This window comes from Pezoporus occidentalis, unplaced genomic scaffold (assembly GCF_034315485.1).
Source record: "Pezoporus occidentalis ecotype Australia unplaced genomic scaffold, CSIRO_AGI_Poc_V1 ctg120, whole genome shotgun sequence".
NCBI classification, from domain to species: Eukaryota; Metazoa; Chordata; class Aves; order Psittaciformes; family Psittacidae; genus Pezoporus; species Pezoporus occidentalis.
In genome coordinates this window covers 1,869,415-1,890,706 of record NW_026912995.1, presented here as the reverse complement: position 1 = coordinate 1,890,706, position 21,292 = coordinate 1,869,415, and the positions used below count along the sequence as shown (strand labels likewise).

At 41.0% G+C, this 21,292-nt stretch overlaps 1 protein-coding gene and 1 long non-coding RNA gene across 5 annotated transcripts in view; one reads left to right on the top strand and one right to left on the bottom strand.

The window, feature by feature from the left end:
- The window catches only part of RARB (retinoic acid receptor beta), a 329,638-nt gene that overhangs the window by 184,669 nt on the left and 123,677 nt on the right, over nucleotides 1-21,292 (bottom strand). For all 4 annotated transcript variants that reach the window (XM_062607210.1, XM_062607213.1, XM_062607211.1 and 1 more), the window contains one exon: nucleotides 13,879-14,381. In XM_062607210.1, coding sequence (XP_062463194.1) covers nucleotides 13,879-14,056 — 178 coding nt within the window. In that variant the 5' untranslated portion in view covers nucleotides 14,057-14,381. The remainder of the gene's footprint in view (nucleotides 1-13,878; nucleotides 14,382-21,292) is intronic.
- The window catches only part of LOC134157824 (uncharacterized), a 308,975-nt gene that overhangs the window by 255,454 nt on the left and 32,229 nt on the right, over nucleotides 1-21,292 (top strand). The gene's annotated exons all lie outside the window — the stretch shown is intronic.

Sequence of the window (21,292 nt, the reverse complement as noted above, 5' to 3'; positions counted from 1 at the left end):
TTTCTGACCTTTTTTTAACAGAGCTATTTGATCTGTATGAAATTTTCAAAGGACCTTTGCGCTACGATCAGTGTCCCTGACAAGCAGGCAACATTTTCAGATTTGTGAACTCTTCACCGTGAAACCATATATAATGCTCAGAAGGAGGGCAAACTGGTATGTAAATAAGAAGGAACAAGCCATTTTTGAATAAGAAAAGAACTCCTCCTCCCGTTTTTCACAAAAACATTAACATTTATAATTGAACCACAACTTCATTACTTATTTAGTTTTCAATTCAACACCTTTGGGGTTCTTGACTAAGTCTAAAAACGCACACACACACACACACACACACACACAAAAACATAACATGGATCCTGCATGCAATTTCCAACTTTTTGGATTTATTCAGTTGTGGAAAACATGACAGCATTTAAGACAACTACCCATTGGGCTTTGCATGTTCATATTCCAGGTCCTCCAGAATAACAGCCATCAACAATGGATTGACCAGACTCTCAACCAGAGAACATCAGCTTTTCTGGTCACACATCCGAGAACACCCCCTTGGCTTTCATACTTTTCTCCTGACAACTGTAATTGAGAAACAACAGGATATCTAATGAATCAGAAAAGAGGACAGCCACCTCAGCTCACCAAATGATGAGCTGGCATCTCCTCCAGCTCCCACATGTATTCTTTCAGACTGACTGAGCTATAGGGGCTCTGCCTTGTAGACACTATTTCCATCGGTATAGCAAACAGGCTGGGAAAGAGATCTTTCCAAGATCTGCCTCTTCACCAGAATGGGGAAAAGCCCACAACAAAACCAAAACAAAACAGTTTTAAGAGACTACTTCTGATCATCCCCAAGGAACATCTTGGGAAAAATTGATTTCTAAGAAGATTATGCCGGCTGAGCTTCACACTGACCGAGACAATAGCCTGAGTCCACCCACCAGGACAGTGGGTGCTTCCCAAGCAATGCTGTTCCCTCCTCATTGCCCAGGGAGAGAACAAGGACCACAGCGCAGAAAAGGGGCCAACACAAACCCCACCTTCTAGCTTGCAGCCTACAGCTATGCTGTCCCCAAGCCTGGGGATGGCAATGAAAACTCACCCCTTAAACACATTGCAAGAAAAAAACAAAAAGACCAGACTGGCTTCATGCATTTCCTCCAGCAGGCGCCCATGCAAGGTCCAACTGCGTCCTGGCCATAAATTCTCTGTCATGGGAGCATTATACCAAGGGAAAGGAATGCCTTTCCATCTGTGTATTTCCCCTCAGGCGCTCACTTGATAATGAAACCAGTTAAGGTCCTTGGGTTCACAATGTTATTACAGTCAGATAATATTTTGTTTGCAGCCGAGCCTGAAGAACTCCTAAGTAGCAGAGTACAGGCACCATACACCTGTTAAGTCATGGCTTTTCTTCTCTAAGTGGACAAATCTGTTTTAGCCATCTCCGGAGATTTTCCACTCACAGTTAATTACAAAGCACTGACTGTAGTCATTTCCTGATCTTAGAGAGAACCTGTAACAAATGTAAGCCACAAGTGAAGCCCATTCCCTCTGTCCCTGGGAAATACCAACAATCCTTCTAGCAGCCCTGGCTGCACTCCTTCACCTCTTATCCTGCAACCCACTCAGACCTTCTGCTCCATCACAAACACTAGTATGTACAGAAAATAACCTCTTATTAGGAAAGAAACTGCACGGGCTGGCTGAGTCTAATGTTTTAGAAAGCAAACACACCTCTTGAATACGAAAACATCAGCACAGGTGGCCAGTCTAAGGTCATTCTGCAGAGCCCTATGGTGAACACTGAGATGGACAGACCCAGTTCTGGCTGTTCTGTCGTCAGTGTACAGAGCCACCCAGCACAGAAGCAGCATTTCATTTACTTTCTGCATAACCAAACATGGCTACAGAGATGATCATGTGTTTCCCAACAATTCAAAGGCAAGTTTGTTTAAAGTTAACAGGGTCACAAAGAAATTCGTCCCTTGTTGAATGTGAAACTTGTTGGAGCCACTTTCTCACTATAATACATAACCTAGCACACAGTTTTGACCCAAAGTATCATTGTGCCTTGTACAGTGCAAGGTATTCTGAAATCAGGACAGACAAGAGAAGCATTCCAGGGAAAGAGATAAGGAAAAAGTAGTCCATCCTAAGAAAAAATGATACTTCGTTGTGACAGCAACCTTTCTTCATGCTCCTCCTAGCAGGCCAATGTCTGATCCTGGGCACAAACCCTTGGAAATCAGTCTCCCTGACCTTAGAGACATATGTTAGGTCAATGGTTCCCAACTTTCCGGACCGATAGATAACTGACAATCATCAACATTTTTCTCAAATTGTCACACACACTTACCATCAACCTTCTGACTTGAGACTCGACAAGGGCGATGTGACTCAGTGGCAAGGCTCTAACGCCTTCTCCATTACTCTTGCAGGATGACTCCTGCTCAGCAGACATAGGCAAAGAGCCTCTCTCTCCACTGGTGTCACCTCTGAGAAACTTAGAATTTGAATCTGTCCACTGGCTCCCTCATTGTTAGGAGTTGTTTCACACCAAATCTGAGGAGCCAGCTGCCTCCTTTGTCACTGTCCAGGCATAAGCTCCCTTCCAGGCTGCACTTTCCCTTTGTCCTGACTGCCAAGACCCAGCCTAACCTTAAAAAGCACTTTTATGTTTCTCTTGCCCCAAGGACAACATCTCACTGAAGATGCCACCCATCCACTTTGAGGATAAATACAAAGCAATTCCCTCAGTCAGAAAAGAGGGAGCAAAAACATTTTCTGTAATTATACATGTGGCATAAAAGCACAGAAATCAATTAAAGAAAACCAGACACAGCCAGACAACTTGCAAAGACAAGAAAGTAAAGGAAAAAATTATAGGGAGAGCTCCTGGGTGGACTGAGAGTTGAAGCTACAGGTAAGGAAAGGGACTTTCAGTGCTGGATTCCTTTTGCAACTGTAAGTTACTGAATGGCTCTTTGTCAGCCTCAAACAACACATCTTACCCTCAAATTACATTCTTTCTTTAAGGAAGAAACCTGCTAAACCCCAAAATGTGCTTACTGCATCCAATGAGAAAGGAGAGGCATCAGCTCCAGAGAGCCCTTGCAGCAGCAGGACTTCAGGAGAGCTGCTTTAACAATTTTGTCTAGACCTTCTTTTTTTACTCCTGAAAAGGCAAAGTTTAAAGGGCACACATCTCTTATCTTCTCACTGCTCTCTTACTGGGACTAACTGCGGAGTCTTCTGGGCAGCCAAAGAAGTTTCATGGGCCGAAAACTGATAATAAAAAGGATTATCACGCAACATCTAGGAAGAAAAAACGCACGTATCTCACCCTGAGGTTTAGTGCTAATGCTCTTCTTCTGCATGCTTCATGGTAGTTTTAAATTCTAGGTTGTCCAGGGTGTAATATTCTCAGCACTGTTAGAAACCCGCTGGCACACATGCAGAGTGCTTCACAATGGTGACACAGGTTTGGCAGAAACCCCATTTAAACTACCAGCATTAATGATTTTCCATATACTTGCACTAGTGATGGGCTGCCTCAGTTAGGCTTTACCTTGGTTATGGAATGCTCCAGCTTCAGCTTGGACGAGCAAGTAAAAATTCTTTGCTTGTTGAAAAAAGTGAAATGGGAAGTAATTCTAACATAACACTTTGGTGGTAGGTGAACTGAATAAAAATGAGCATTTTGTGGGACTTGTGCTGTATGTTTTAATTCACCTTCTCAAACAATTTACAGCAATGATTTGCATTTTTTACTGCACATAAATACACTTATCTGTTCTGAAAAAGCAAAGGTACTGCAATATGTTTTCATCAAGTTTGTGCGAGTAAGTACATATTAAAATGGCAAACATCCCTTCCAATAACATCCTGGCAGAGTTTGCGTCTTCTGCAAGTAATAAAAGCCAAGGAGAGCAAACCATGCTCCAAGATGTTTGGCCCGCACCATGAGGCAACTGATGCATTCCAAATGCCTGTCAGGTCACTTTGCAAAACCAACCACTGCTAATCAGTAGTGAAATCTTTCTCTTCCTGACTTAACTATATTTCTGGTTTTGTTAAACAGAAGAAATTGCCAATTAGTTAGACTCTGCTGGACCAGGCAGCCAGGGGAAACACGGTCAACCTGACCAGTTCAGCTCAGAATTAAGATGACACAGTTCAATTAAGATACTTAATTGATCACTGACTGTGACTGAGGTTTTACTGCTGGTCTTCACATGAACCAGGTCCGTCTCCACAGGCTGCCTTGTTTCTAAACATTCAGCTTTTTGGTTTTTTTAAGAAGCCCCAAACTTTGCATTTCAAGGATGCAAGCCTTTCTTTGCCTCCATCGCTTGGCCCAGGTCCTTTTCTCTTACCCGTTATACGCCTTCCTCTTCTTGCTTCCAAGCTACTTGGAAAAGAGATCATATCTCCCTCTTTGTTTGGAAACTCTACAGCAGTTTGCATGTCGCAGCAGTATAATAAATAAAAAGCAATAAAAATGTTAGGAAAGCCCTTAGAAAAGTCCATGCTATTTTTACAATTACTCATGCTGTTGCTGTTTAAGGAACAATGCCAGGAAGATCTAGGACTAGAAGGGGACTTAGAACAATTTCTGTAAGAATAAACTATGGAAATGATGATGTTACCAACAGCAAAGTGTTTTGCAAGGTGTATGGCTTCTCCTGCTGCTTTTTTGAGTGCTTCTAACAGATGTTCAGTTTCAAGTGGTCTGCAGATACCAATAGGCTCATGGTTCTGCAGGAATCAGAGCAGCAGATGTGCCCTGCATTATGTTTTGCTATTCCCTTTATGAATTGATATGTCACCCTGTGGGTTTATAGCTAGTTAATTTCATAATGACATCACTATTTCTACACTTTCAATGATTCTCACAGGATTTAATTTCTCAAGTAACAAAACTCTTGATCCTGGAATTGTTATGAAAAGGCAGCACATAATAAAACAGATTTGTTTACATGATACAGTTCTATTTCCCATCACATGCCTTCAGCGATAGCTATTAGGTAATGCTGGTATGCAGGTGAATTCTTCCAAAGACTGCAGATTTACAGCATGGCCTCGTTTCAGGGCTCTAGACTTAACGTCTGTGCATCTCTCCACAGGATCATTACCCTCAAACAAGTATCACTCAAAGGCTGGAAGGAATGAGGGTAAGAAGGGAATAAGGATAGAAATAATGGGGATTTCCATTGGCTCTGCTGTAGCCCCTAGGTACTTGCCCTTGTCAGATGCTGTGCTCCATAGCAGTGTAACATTACTACTGGCATAGTACCCAAATAAAAATCACAATTCACAGGAAATTGCGCTGCATTTTCCACTGACGGTGACCTTACTGTAACAGGGCAATGCTCCAGCTTTTGGCTTGGACGCTTTTAATCTTACAAGGGAGCCAAGTTTTTTCTCCCTCAAATACGATTGCAGAGGTTGTTAGAGCCCAGAGGTTTTTGCAAGCCTCTGGTAACAGCAGCAGGATACCACCTTTCTCCTCTGGAGTATTCAATACTGTTAAATAATGTCTTTCATTTTGTTTTTTAAATACAGAGAGGGAAGAGTAATGCTATCACAGCTATATTTAATGGATTTTTGGCACTTTTTTCATAATAACTAATTTTTAGGTATTTAAAAATTGAGTGGAAAAAATCATCACAGGTTGTAAAAGATTCTAGTTAGGTATAAATCCTTGAAACATACCTGAAAACATTTAACTTTGAGAAGTAAGCAGTGAAAATTGCATTAAGCATGTATTTTCCCCCTATGATATCTCAGACATATTTTCACATAACTGCAAATATGAAAACACATCTTTAGTAAAAGCCCGGTTTTGAAAAGTGCGTGCCTTAAATTTACAGAATGAACACTGATCACTCTCACATGTCCTTACTAATCCAGCTGAAATATCAAGGCTTGAAATTCTAAGAAGTAACTAGGTAGTTTTTGCACTCATACAGATGTGGATGATCTCCAGTTGTGACCGCAGGCAGAGAGGCAGCCTCCACAGCCCTTGCAAGAGCTGTGTACCTGTGATTCCATCTCTAGGAAGGTAAAAGGATGAGGAAAGTACTTCTTCATTTTTTTTCCATAGCATTTATCTCCCCCACCCTCCTCTTTTTTTTTTTTTCTTGCAGTTCAGATTTCTTTTAAAAAGTGAGTATGAGCCCTACTGCAAGTCTCAGATTTAAAGATACCATGCTCAGGAAGCTAATGGTGAGGTTAAATCAAATTTGACTCACCTTGAGCACCAAAAAATAGCAAGACCAAGCTCCACCTGAGGGTCGACGCCTATTATTTGCATACACCAGCTGCCATCCATCTAAATTTAAGCTGTAAGCATGTTGTGTAACAGGTAGCACACCGAGCCCATGAAAATCTCACGACTACTCCAGAAGCAGAAGCACACTGCCATGAGAAATGGCACACTACAGGCCCTCCAGACACACCTCTTGCACCCTGCTCTGGGCTCCCAAAAAATGCTGAACCAAACTCTTCTAGCACCTTAACTCAGCATTTCTCCCCCAAAAACTCCCACCAAAGCCAGGACTTTCAGCCCCTCTCCCAAACACCTTGAACTATGGGATGAAAGTCACACTCTTTGCTCCTCTGGCATAACTTCACTGCTTATACTGGTGAAGCTCATTTGTGCAGGGAACTGGACTTTCTTGAGGGCTTTTCCTGAGAAACAAGGACTGCCACAAACCTGCAGGTCTAAGCCGAAAGCATATTGTCCTGATCCAGCCTTCTCCAGCAGAAGCATGGCCATAGAGACTTCCAGTGCATCTCCATCCCTTCCTCTCCTTCAAAACCTGAACTTCCAGTGAAAACATACACTGCTGCCCATGCACTTCCCCCTACAGAGACTTGGAAGGAATGAGCACACACACATGGCCACAAGGATAAGGGGGCTTGAGCACCTCCTATACAAAAACAGGCTGAACGGCCCCAATTTTCTCAGCCTGGAGAAGGCTGCATGGAGATCTCATAGCAGCCTTCCAGTATCTGAAGGAGACCTATAAGGATGCCAGAGATGGACTCATCACCAGGACCTGTAGTGATAGGACAAGGGGTAATGGGTTCAAGCTTAAACAGGGGAGGTTCAGGTTAGATACAAGGAAGCAGTTCTTTACTGTGAGGGTGGTCAGCCTGCCCAAGGAAGTTGTGAATGTTCCATCCCTGGCGGTGTTTAAGGCCAGGCTGGACAGAGCCTTGAGTGACATGGTTTAGTGTGATGCGTTCCTGCCCATGGCAGGAGGTTGGAACTAGATGATCTTAAGGTCCTTTCCAACCCTAACCATTCTATAATTCTATGTTGGGCATGATGCTCAGTACACAACTTCAGGGTTCTCAGATACAGCAGTTGGGAGCTCAGCAGCTTAACCCAGATGAGACCCACTATATTTAGGGTATGACTACTTTCTAAAAATGCATCATCTGAACAAAACATCTCAGGGATGCAGGCTCTTGTTTTCAGAATATTTCTGACATTTACTGTGATATTTCCTCTGAGCACACATGATGTTTTGAAAGGAAAGGAGTTTTCTGTTGCTTAAAGACAGTCCTTCCTGTTTGTTAGTTTATTCCAAACCCAAGTTTGCATGTGAATAAAACTGTTGCTTTAGGTCTGATTTCAAACATGTGGTAAAAGAGAATCTCACAATTTTATGATATAGTTACTTTTGCAGAGAGTGAGTTTGCCCTGGGGAATTTTCTCCAACTAGATTTATCACAAGTTTTTTGAACCAGATAATTTTGTTTGATAGCACATCTGGCAGCATCATAAAACTTGACATTCCCAAGCTATTACATAGGAATTACTTTTGTAAATCATTTATGAATATTACTGGGTATGCCTATTCTGGGCAGTAAGAAAGGAAACAGAATGCTCAAGGACAAAGGAAGGGAAAAGGGATTCCCTGCCCTTTCAGGGCTCATCAGATAAGGTGGGTATATAAAATTTTAAATGGAAAATATGCTGTCATTGATACAGCTGAAAAGTCCACATAACACAGCTTGTTCCCCATATTCCCTAAACATGCAAAAGGGGAAGATATTCTAGATGAGGAAAACCATAAACTGATCTCTCCTGAAGAAAATTTGCCCTATCCAAATCTTAAATAGGGCTTCCCAATTAAATGCTGTGTATTTCTAAAAGCATAGTATCCACAGAATAACAACACAAGAAGAGTGGAGGAGGAAAGTCTTAGCAGGGCCTCAAGTCTGAGGCAAAATAAAGAGCACATTTTAGCTAAAAAAAAAGAGAAAAAATAAGAGGTATTTCCAAACGCCCCATGCCCAAGGTGACACCACCATGGCACCATGACTGAATGGAAACTCTCCACATAATTAAAATAACATGATTAAGTTGTCTTAAAACTGTAGCTCCTACACACAGCCCTTCAGATGGAAAACCGGTAAAATGAAAGCCTCTGTTCACTTTTAATACCGTGAACTACCACACAACTAATAATTCCAGGAGATTGCACCTACTGGTTCAACTGGTGATTGGAAACACATCAAACATTGAGAAAATTTTGGGTGCTGCTACTATGCCAACCCCAAGGTCTGGCATTATACTCCTTTTGAATAGTATACCATGTGTTTCATTTGCAATGGATAATCGACACCATTGGGCTGAGGGATGACAGAGAGGTCATCCAGTAGCACCTGGAGGTGGGGAACTGGAACCAGCCTTTTGCTCTTCACTCCTGATGTCCCCAACACTGGGAGCTACTGATATTTTTGTTGGGCCAGAACAAAGGAAAACCTCATTTGCAATATTCTGCAGAAACGTATTTCCAACCTTAGGTAAGAAAGCATTTGGTTGGGGAGTTTCCTTGCTTCGGGGCCCATAAAGAGGGAAGAAGCAATTCTCTGGCAGCTCCTATAAGGCTTCCAAACACCAGGCGACTTCAGACTACAGCAGGTCTACGAGGGACGCACAGAGCCATTACGAAGCATGTGCCAGAATTACGCCATGCACAATCCCTGCCCAGAATAGACCATTTCTCAATTCGGCTTCCTCCCAGGAAGCACATTCCTCTCTATACACACCCAGAACTGACTTCTTGCAGATCAGTGCAGTGCCTGCTAAAATCCAGAGTGAACTGCGTCCACAGAGTGCCGAGGGTTCACCTCGACAGGGCAGAGCTATGGCAAGAGCCACCAGCCTTGCTGAGTCAAGAGGCACTCCTGTTCCTTTAGAAAGTGGCACAACTGAAAAAGGAAGCTTTAACATGAAAAAAAGTTTAAGTTTTTACTAGTTTCAGATTAACTACAATGACAACGTAACATAGTTTTATTAACTGAAGCATGGATGCTTTTGAGCTGCACAAATAGTCCAAAAAAGGAAAAAAAACACAAAGCAAACAAATGGAAAAACTGAAAAGAAATGTTGGTTTCCAAGGTCATGAGTGACATCTGCAGGGTATCATCTGGACATTGCTCCTCAGACTTGCCAGCATGAGGTAACACTGGCTGTAGCTAAGAAATGTGATATTGATATTTCTGTTTCTCCCTCTCTTTCTGAATGCAAACACATGTTCTGTCTTTTCAACAAAGATGTGCAACACATGCACTGAATAGGTACACCGGTAGTCTTAAAAGCCATCTGTTAATTGCAGATGCATATAAATGACTATGCAGCAAACCTTCCTAGGGACACAGAACAGGGGAAAAAATAAAGAAGAGGCAGACCGACACACTAAAATTAGAAGGCATGAAAAAGCTCAACAGCATAATCAAGCAATGGTGATTAATATATTATATCCCTAATACAACTCTTATAATATTATTTTAGACAATTCCAAAGTGCCAAGGAGTGCTGAGGTTTTTTGTTTTAGTCCATTACAGACAGCACTTGCCTCAGTAACTATGCCAAAGGAAGAAAATCCATCATGTATTAGCCATACTCCAACCTCCAACAGAAATATTCCCCATTTTGTGAAGTAAAAAAAAAAGAGATGTGGGAGTCCTTGACCTTCCAAGTAATTAAGGGAAACAGAGACATTCCTGTTTTTATTAGAGACACACAAAACTATTTGAAAATAATTTGAATAGCTGGAGAATTAGTGTATTTGCCTGTTCATGAGTAGTGCACATAGTTTAGAGTTCTCTTGGGGGCAACACATCGTAATGAATATCTGCTATTCATATTTAATGCAATCTGCCAAAGAGTGCTTTTGGGAGGGCTTTCTGTGTCAATATAATGATTAACAACAGAACTGGAAAAGTAAATGAATTCCTGCAATGGGTGGAGCTGGCAAAAATATCTTGCAGTACTACACCAGTAACACTAGATTTAACTGTACTCTTTTAATGATACCAGTGGAAAATCCATTTTCCAGGGAATGAAAAAAGAAAAAAAGGCAAGCAGTCTTTAGTTGGGGTTGAAGTGGTAAATAACCAGCAGTAATGGAAGGAAAAACAATTCCAGGAGAAAGCAACCCCTAAAACAACCACCTGAGCATGTCTGAAAAGCCGGAGATGCAAGCCTGACTACTAAATATAATTAGTATTTACATAGCACAAGCCAGAAGTAATGTCGCAGTTAGTTTTACCTCTTCCAGTTCCTCATATGATATTACTTTTCACACATTTCTCATGAGATTTACACAAAACAGAATGCAAAGTCTTTTATTCTTTACAATGCACTTTTAAAATACCTCAGACAGAAAAGTATGGAAAAGCTTGGCTAAAATACAATGAATTACCTCAGTATGGATTTTTCTCCTTGCCAACCCAACAGCCTAATAACACATTCAATTTTTTTTTTTTTTAACTATCTAGACGAAGCAATCTCACTAAGTTTATATAAATTCCAGGACATTCTTGCATCAAGCTCACTGGTCTCCCCTGCCCCCTTACCAAGCTACTCCTCCTCCTCCCTCTCAACAAATAAAGGCAGAATATTGATGATCAAAATGCTCCTTGGCCAAGGACCTAAGGACCAAAATGTGGCAGGGGGCTAAAGTTACAATATGGGGTGCTTCCATTGAATGCATGGACTACACACATCGCCCCATTCAAGCAGGATGCCTGACACAGGATACTCAATCAAAGCGTCCCCATGCTGAGATTTGCTTATGAAACTGCAACATCACTGTGAGGCTTTTTGGACAATAATTTCCTCATCAGGTTTTATCTCAGTGGATATACTACAACGATCTGCATGGCTTTTACAGACCTTCTTCTGTAGAGAAGCACCACCTTCTTCAGGTAGTGCTTCACTTTGTTAAGGGTTTTTGTAGTTTGTTTTTCTGAAGACTTATTTTTATAATTAGTCTTTTTCTAGAAATTAAGAGTTGCAGTTACATCCACAACAGATGCTTTATAAAGAAGATAAATTCTTCTTAAGCTAGTATTCTCACACTGTGACAAGCTGCCTTACTGGTCTCTGGCAACAGCACTACCAGTGTTATATCTCATGATGGCAACATGGTTCCCTTCTTACAGGACTGATGAAGTGTAACACCACCCAGATACTGAAATTTTCTGTGTGTGCCTGCATGAGCACTACTCGCCTGAACCCAAGATGCTTTTACTTTAATAAAATGTCATGTAGCAGTATCTACCCATATTTATTTATTCCTCCCTCAAATATTTCACTAAAATGTTGTGATTTTCCTGTTGGAAATATGTCAGGCTCTGCAGGACTTTTGTTAGAATTCATTTCCCTATAGCTGCTCCTAGTCCAACAGACAGCCAGACCCTGTTGGTCTGGGACATGATGGCACACCACCCAAAAAGCATGGGAATGGCTCTCATTTTACTTTCCCTTATTATTTCTAAATGAGATAAACAGTAACCTCTTGAAAATTAGTGAAGATCGTTCCAGGAGTGAAGGTGTCTGCTCTGTGCTGCATGGGGTAATACACTGGTAGGTAAATCAACTGGACTTTATAAAAGTAATGATCTTCTTGACCGTTGCCTCATTTGGTGCTAATGCATAGTTCATGTATGTGTAAAAGTGGTATTTTTAGCACTGTGACCAGTATTCTGAACTATGTATCTCAGTACAATACAGAAGCCAAGTCACAGGTCATGGAGGCAACACCGTTTCATCTATGAAACTAAATCACTCCACCCTGAAACGCTTACTGAAAACTCCTTGTGCTGACAAAATTCAAACATCTAAAATACTGTTATCTGTTTAATGGGACTGGAGACATGTACCCCAACTGTAGATTAAGATAACTTAATGCATCTTGATATAAGGTTTATCTGACATGATGGAAAATTTAAAACCAGTACAAAACAGTACAAAACAGACCAGGACAATAATATGAAAGTTTGAGTGACTAACTTTAAACAAAAGCTGTTGAACTACATTGTTTAAAAAAAAAAGACACCTTCACAGCATTCCTGTTTAGTAAAATAATTTCTATTGGATTTTGTATGAATGGAAAGCACCTGGAAGATAAAGAGTAGAATAACTTCAAGCACGTAGAGAGCAGTGGTTTGGCCAAACCTTAATTTCTTCAGGTCTTTGCAAGCAAGATCTATATTCTTCCACCACCCAGTAGAAGTTCTAACCTTAACAGAGGCCATCAACCACTTCACTGTAAAGCAAACAAATTAAAAAAAATAACAAAAAAAAAAAATCCCCAGTGAAGAACAAAAACCTGAAAAAGAACCCAAAGCTCAACGCACTTGCTTCCAAGAACTTGTCGCTACAACTTCAGCAATATTAACCTCACTCTCCAGAATCAGAAGTCTACAGGTTTTGAAACAAGGCAGACTGTTGCCACCAAAGGTGAGAAAAGAGTAGCACAAACCAGAGGAGTCATCCTGAAGGGGACTGTGTCTGAGAAGAAATTTTAATTCAAGTCACCCTCTTCCTTATCTTGCCAATTTTAGCTGGTATTTTCAAACACTATTGCCTTGGTCTATACAACACAGCTACCAGGTTTTCATGCTTAGACAAGGTGAGCCAGTGCTGCAAAGCATCTCAACAAAAATACTGCCATGAAAATGCTGGGATCAGGGCAAAAACATGCAAGGTCAAAGATTCAGAAGTAGCCACTTATTTTTCATATTGACAGAAATTCATACTTATGACTAATTTTTGAAAGACTGAACACTGATTGGTTCGGTAATCATTAATAACGCATCTGCAACACGCTCAATTTCACAGGAACAAATCATGGAAAAGAAAAATTCTGCACATGCAATCATATTCATTTGGTATTTATCAATGTACGCCTCAGAAAAGGTTCCCAAAACTAATAACACTTTCTTCCACAGGTGACTGTTCCTCCAACACTGGGGGATAAATTCAATACAGTATTCTGACAAATAACCAGAATAATAATGTCATGCCCACTATATAAACTGGGGGAAGTTGGCTGGGAGCTCAACCATAGACTCAAAGGCTCATTCTACAGCCATAGGCAGCTCACAGCTACTAGCTGTCCATTGGGTTGGCCTTCACAAGCTGCCCAGAAAGAAAGTAGTCACCTACAGAGAACAAAAGCAGTATTAATTACTGCACAACTTAAGAGATTTCTGTACTGAGGAAACATTGCTGTTCATAAATACACATGTTCATGAATACAGCTAATACACAATGTCAGATTCTGCAGCTAACATGATAATACAGGATATGCCAAAATCCATAGCAGGTTTTATCATCCCTAGTTTCCACAGCTTTGGTGTGTCATATAGTTGCATGTTTATTTGTGTGAAAACAAGATTAAGTGAAAATGGTATTATTTCAAAACAAATGCATGTTCTTTGCCCAAGTAAAAAACACCACAGATGAGCAACTGCAATTACTCTTATAATAATTTTGGAATGAAAATCACCAGTCTTTGTTAGCGGAAAACCAGTCAATAAGAGCTATTAATACCGAGCACTCACTTGCAGGTGACGGGGTGCTGCATCCACTAGTTGGTGGGTGAGTCTGGAGTCCATGGAGGGAAGGGAGTGACAGTCCACCAATGACTGGAGGAAAAAGTAATGGATATGGTGCTGCTGGATAGTGAGTCATATGTCCATTCACTGCTGGTACTGGACATGTGCGGCTACTGGTTGTCATGTTAACACCTCACAGTGTATAAATATTATGTTGCATCACTCCAGGCCAGCAAATAGGTATCTCAACTTGTGAACGAAGAGGGCTGTCAAGCCTGCAGGTAGGGCTTGAGCTAGATGGTGTGATGATGAAAAGGTAGCTCACTAGATCAGATCCGTCCTATATTTGATTGCTGTTTCCTACTCTTCTTTTTTTCAGGACATTCTTGTTCTGCAAACCGTGGACAGAAAAAGTCTTCTTACTCTCGGTATCAAGGCAGAGTTCAGTTGCTTACACAAATGTTTCTCTGGGAGGGCAGCTGCTCTCTACAGATGCATACTGATACAGCCTGTGGAAAGAACAATATATTGATTATAATATACATATTTTTAGTATATACAAATAGAAAATTCTTTTATCCCTTTGCTACTTTTGTTGAGTGATCACTTATTTATCAATGTCCTACAAGATCAGCTTGATCGTTACCTGGGGGTAACATTCTCACTCTACTTGAAGCTGACAGCAGAACAGCCATTAACTAGATTTCCCTGCCTGATGTGTTACACCAAAAGCAATCTCTGGTCAAACGCAATCTTGTTTTGGAAACAACCAGTTTTATAACAGATACATCAATAACCATCTGAAATACTGATATGGTACGGCTTCCATGTACACAAAAACTTTCAGTTTCCCCATAGAAGGTACAGAATGAATGACACTGAGGCAGCTTTCTCCTTACTTCAATATCAAGTGTCTGAGGGTGACTTTGTACTCAGCTGTTAACACACTAATTGGTTTACCAGTGATTGTTCCTACAAAGGACAGTTAGTTAATCTCACTATTACTTAAGAAATATTCTCCTTTTTTCTTTCTCTCTGTGTGTGTACATGTGAACTGCCTCTATCACCAAATAAACAAGCACCCATTATTTCATGAGCTGGGTGAGTGACGTGATAGGCAGGCAATACACTGCTCCTGTGCTCTGCTAGGGAATTCACTCACTCTCCTGACCACCATCTTCAGAGTCATCTAGAGTTACAGTGTTTTACCCAAATGGCTGTCACCTACCAAGAGGTCCCCATTTTCTCAGCCTGTGTACCAAAAGCCTCAGGCTGAGAACAGGGCACTTCCTGGGCAGCCTAAAGCCTTTGTTTCATGATACAACGTGCTACATCCTTGCATATGCTATCAGTCAGCAATCAGTGTCAACATCCACCCCTATACAGCATTTTTATTCCTAATTCTTTGAAATTACAGCCTGAGAGCAAAGGCAAGATTTTTGGGTAGGAAAATAAAGGCAGTGGTGAAAGGACTTGTCAAGGTCACAAAGCAAAATTGATGCGAGAGGAGGGAAACTGTGACAACGCAGCGTTGACTATTACTACTGTGACTCAGTCTACTAGTTGTCGGTACGAATTCAAATGAGCAAGGAAAAAAAAGTAAAGAGCCAACCCGGCTGAATGCATATGTTTGCCTGTCAGAGAGCAGTGGAGTGTTTCTGCTCTGTGCGGAATACCAGCAAAGGTTACCAGCTGTGCATGTTTTCAGACAGCAATTTCTGCTGAGTGCAGCCTGCTCGGGGATAACAGAAATGTAGCTTGTAAGTATTTGATAACTGTATAAATTATGCACAAAATACCTTTAATGCAATGGAGACAGACATATGCAGAGATGAGACTGTAACAAGGGTACAGCAAGCTAACACACAGCTGCTGTGCACGCTGAGCATGAGGACCACGTGCTTTGAGACCAGTGAAACCAGGCAGATCTTTTGAGGAAGCCTCAACATCCAAAACATACTGACTCATTAACAACACAGAATGAGATGAACCATCACAGGTGACTGTTTTACCTAGCTAAAGCTTTACGATGCTTAAGAGACAAGTATCAAAGGAATACATAAAGAATTAATGTTTTCTAAAGCAATTCCAAAAAAACTGGCAAAAACACCACACTTCAAAATGTTAGGGGGAGGGGGAGAAGGGGGTGGAAAAGGGAAGGAGGGGAGGGGAGGGATGATGAAAAGCAGTCCCAAATATCAACGCATAAAATTAACCACAGAACAAGGTCCCCTATTTTTAAATGATATTGGGCTTTGGAAACAAAGTTCCTCTTCTAAAAGTAATACCTTAAATTATACATCTGTTAGCCAGGAGGAATGGAGAGCTCATCATAAATCATAAAAATTCCCAGAACCACAATGTCAGATATACTTGTATATTTAAGTATCCAGAAAAGAACCAACTCTTCCAGGAAAGAGAGGAGAAAAGGGCACTTGGGGAAACTCTTTGGTCCTTTCCTCACCACTGGATGAACATGCTCTGTGATGTACCCAGTGATGACAAAATGCATCAGTATTAAGGCTCCTCAGTATGCACTTCCATATGACATACCTAACAGTGCCAAAACTAGATTATAATCCCACAGTTCTGCATGCTTATAACTTTGTGAGGTGTAATTATATACTGAAATTACTACCAGAAAGCAAGTTTTCTTATCTTACTCAAAATCGCCCTCCTTTCACCCTTCATGGCAGGAAATTTCCTGCCGATAGCTGTGTTGGAGACAAGCCATCAGAACTTGGTGTCCCCAGATTTCTCCAGAGCTTTTCTCTCTAAATAAAGGCAGAGAGGGAAGACAGTGTAAGAGATATGATACATTAACCATGTATTGTTTGCCTCCAAGTAGTGTCTCTAAGGAGCAGCAGGGTGTTATCAGTGTTCAAGCGGCTGAACATCAATACCATGGTCGAGAAGAGAATCAGAAGCACCTACATTCCAGCAACTCCAGCTTCTCGTAAAGAAGCAAAAGCTATGTGTGTTCTGTGGTTACCAAGGGACTTCAAGTCACCAGCTCTGCCAACAGAGATTACAGAAGCACCACTGCCCAGCAGAGGCCATCACAAAGTAGAAACTGCTGCAGTATGGGAAAACCAAATATCAGTTGTCGCCATTTGTGCTAGTTCCATGGCACTAAAGGCAACTCAGAGTTCATGCCCCTCTACTCACCGATAAACATCAGCACTGGACATCAGCCACAGATGTTTTCACATGGGAACCATCTGCATCTCTTTTGCTCAAGTAAACCTGCACCACACTGTGCAAGCACTGTAAGAGACTGTAAGAGTCACTGTAAGAGGTGCCAGCTATGAGGAGGCTTTCCTTTATTGTCACTTGGTATGGCAAGTGCCCTACAATCCTCTCTGGACTGTGACTTGCCAGAAGCAAGCCTCATCCTTTCCATGCCATGTGGACCTTGAACATACTCTTCGCTGTCCTACATCTGTATTCCCTTGAGGAGGGAGCTAACAAGGTGACCCTAAACAGGACAGGAAGAGACAGCTGATGAACAGCTCCAGAAGGAGCAAGCCAAACTAGCCACAGTCACCCTAAAGGTAGTTGAATGCCCATTCATGTGAGACAGCAACACTGATTTCTGCCTTGTGAATACAAGACAAAATTTTCACAAATTTGCTGTCACTGAAGCACTTCAGAAGATCTACTTAGTATAAGATGAAAATCCTCATCCGTTAGACTCGTCCTTAGAGACTGTTCACGAGTACAAGGCCCTTCGCATTAACAGCATGGAAAAGGATCATGCAGAAAAGTTTCTTTGAAGACTCACCAAGAGATGATCACACTGCACTACACTGCATTGAACAGTAGCCAATGACTCTTCTTTGACAGAACATATGCCTCCTTTTTGTTTTTTTACAGGCTTTTTATAGACTTGACTTCAGTGATAAAGCAGATGGCCACAGGGGAAGGAGACTACAGTAGCTCTAGCACAGAGCAGACAGAATATTTATCAGTTGCAGCTAATGCAGCAGGTGTACCTGCCTTTTCCACTTTTTTTCTAGGTGTTTGTGTAGCTGAGCAAAAGCTTAAACCCACAAATTTTCACATACAAGCTCCAAATTTTGCTGGATAAACAGTGACCCAGCTTTTCTTACTGTCTCAAATTCCCATGCATTTTGCACAGGCTTTACTATAGAAAACAGCTTTGCTTTCCACAAATCTGTCAGTTCTCCTAGAGTGTATTAAACAAAATAATTCTCATTCATTATAATGTTATTTAGCTTACATTTGGTAACAATTGTTTGTATTATTGGAACATAATCCATCCATTGGAATTCTGCATGAGATTTTATTGGAATTCATAAAATCCCTTTGCTGTTACAGGTGACTTTGATGCACATCAACAGCTGGATAGGCAAGAAGCCAAGCCAGGAGGCTTGTCCCATAGTTCTGTGCCAGCAGGAAGGTTATGCTCTGTCCTCCCTTCTGCCAACATCACCTCAACTGCACATTCCTCTTCCTCCCATCTCACTGTCCATAGCAGAGAATTAAGCCGTCAGAGTTACAAATAAAGCAGGATTTTTGCCTTCTTTTTCTTCTCTTTCCTCTGAAAAGGCCCATAGGGAGCTCTGATCTACCTGTGGCAATGCTTGAAATTCAGCAGTTTTAAGATATCCACAACTGTGGCACCCAGCAAACTTTAAAGGCAAAACCGCTATCCCTTCACCCTTCTACCATAGTGAGCCACTCCTGCCCTTCCTCTACAACTGGGGAGTGAAACCACAAACACAGGAGATGCATGCTGACATGAGACTGTGCTCTGCATAGCGCTGGGCTCTGGGGAATTTGATGCTCAAAGCCCAGCAGACTGCTGCACAGTTGTCCCCAGTTTCCAGGCTCAGGGAGGAAGACTTTTCTAAGTTCATTTCCCATTTTCTTACCACTGCTAAAAATCCCCCACTGTTAAATCTTCGGCTAAATCCTAAAACAGGAATCTGCGAGCACAGCCTGGGCAGTAAGATGAGAGAGGCAAGTTGCTCCTCTCCCAGCAACAAAAACAATTCTAGAGGAATTTTACATGCAAAAACTTCTCAACAATATATTATATCTTTTCCCAAAGGACAGAGTTGATGGAGTCCTTATTTATTAGATAGCTTTGAGACATATACTGCTGTTTTCAAAACGTATCAGGACCTAATAGTTTCAAGAGCCCTTACTGTATTTAATGTACAGTTTGTATTGAAATCCCTGATTATGCACATGCTTTCTATTATGCTAGCTGATGGTGTTGCATCAAGTAGTACTGAATAATTCAGCAGATTTAGCACGACTCAAGTGTAAATCAGATACAGTAACATGATAACCTTGCTGCCTTTAAACTCTTAAAAAAACTTGGAAACTTTATTTCATAAAGGGGCGTACTCTGTTTTCCTGCAGTCCTCATTGACTGTGAGATGCTGCATTTTTGTTTTCTTGGCTATCCAACTAAATTTAATTAAACAATAAACTGGTTACTGTGGAAAAAAAAAAAACAACTAATAATAAACCCCCCAGGTTTTGGAGTGTTATGTTTCCTTTATTAGCATAGTGATGTGAAACTAAACAGAAAAAGCAATCTAATAACAAATGTTCCTTTGAGAAGGGCTCCGGGAGCAAAAGGACATCCACTTATTGTTCAGCCCATCCCATTGGTCCATATACGGCAATAAAGGTACAATAGAAGGAAACAGGAAACAGACTGGCACATCTGCATTATCTTATTAGAGGCTAATGGATATCCGAGAAGAACATGCATCTGATGCTGAATAGTCTGTACCAATCTCCGAAGCAATTACTCTTAATTAGTGGATCTGTTTATAGATGGAACTTAGTGTACCCTTCTGTATCAAAGAGATGCAGGCATCTGGAGAAAGATACAGTTTCTTAAAGGGAAAGCACTATAGCACAATATGAGGGTTGGGCTGGAGGGGGGGCTGGCAAAGAAAAGCTTTCTGAAGTATAACATATTTTACTGTATTATTAATCAAAAGAGCATCCTGGTTTAAAAAGAAAGCAAGAGGAAAAAAAAAATAAAAAGACCATACTGCTAATCTCAAACTCTGAAAGTAAACATAGAAAGCTAATACTTGCATATGAATTATATGACAAAAACCACTTTGATGATAAGCAAATAAACAACCGAGCCTGAAATTTTCAACTGCTGGCCAAAAAGCTTAAAATAGCAGCTTAAGTCAGGAGAACAACATCTGCATTTTGTATCTGCCAAGTCTGCGGCCAAAAAAAGTAAACCACTCTATATGACCAGATGCATGAATAAAAAAAGAAAATGCGTGGAAGAGAACTTCAAAGTCAGTTTATTGAAAAGCAGATCTGCAGCCGTTACATCCCGTAACCACAACTGTCATATATTTTCAACTATAGGTGCAAGACTTACGGGAGAAAGTAAGATAAATTGTTGTAACAGAATTAAGACACTCTTACCACACTACTTTTCTACATCTTGGTATGCAAGATAGCTGTCTACTGGCTGACTGTGAATTCCTTTTTGTCATAAAGCTGACACTTGCAAAATGGGTTTATGTTTTACTTGGGTGTTTTTTCCCGAGATTGTTAAAAGACAATTAACGTAATTAATGCAATTGTTGTTTATTTGAAAATCCAACTGGGAAGTAGGGAAGTATGAAAACAGGGAGGGAGGAAGCTTCTTTTTCCCTAAGCAGCTATACTTTGTATTGCCTGCACTGCAAGCACACACTGATATAGGCCTGGAAAAAAGAAATCTAAATCTGAAAGGAGAAAAGGAAAAAAGCGGGGTGGTGGTGGTGTGGGTTGTGTGTGTGGAAAAAGTGAGACACAATGACACCCATTTATTTACACACCATACAACAGTACCCTGCTGTGCCAGCTATTGATTTCAGTGGAACTGAGAGTCCATGTTGGAGAGTAGCAGCTGTGAGTACATAGCCTGAATCCTCATATGGGAACAACAATAAGCAGAAGGACCTATTTCAGCCAACCTTCAAGCATAACATAACATTAAAAACACATAGCGCTTACATTTCAAAACCTGAAATGTGCTACAGTTACTTGTTCTACAAAGGTTTTAGGGGAGTTATCAATATATTTGTGCTAGCATAATGCTAGCGTAATGAACAGACATGAAGGACTGAAAATTCATGCTTCACATGGCTGTTATTCTAGGGAGATGTTAATTCTGTTCTTTATGAACTACATTTAAGATCCTTCCACTGCATCAGGAAATTTTTCATTCTCTCCTGTTATTTGCCATTTTATGAGGGTGGGGTTTTTGGAGGGAGGATGTTTTTTTTTTCTTTTCCCCTCTTTTTTTTTACAGCTATCTGCATTCCATGTTTCTTTCATTACTCAGCAGTTGCCAAAACTATACTGAGAAGCAAAGATAAATGGTTAGGTCAGGTGATGGGGTTAACAATTTACTGTGTGT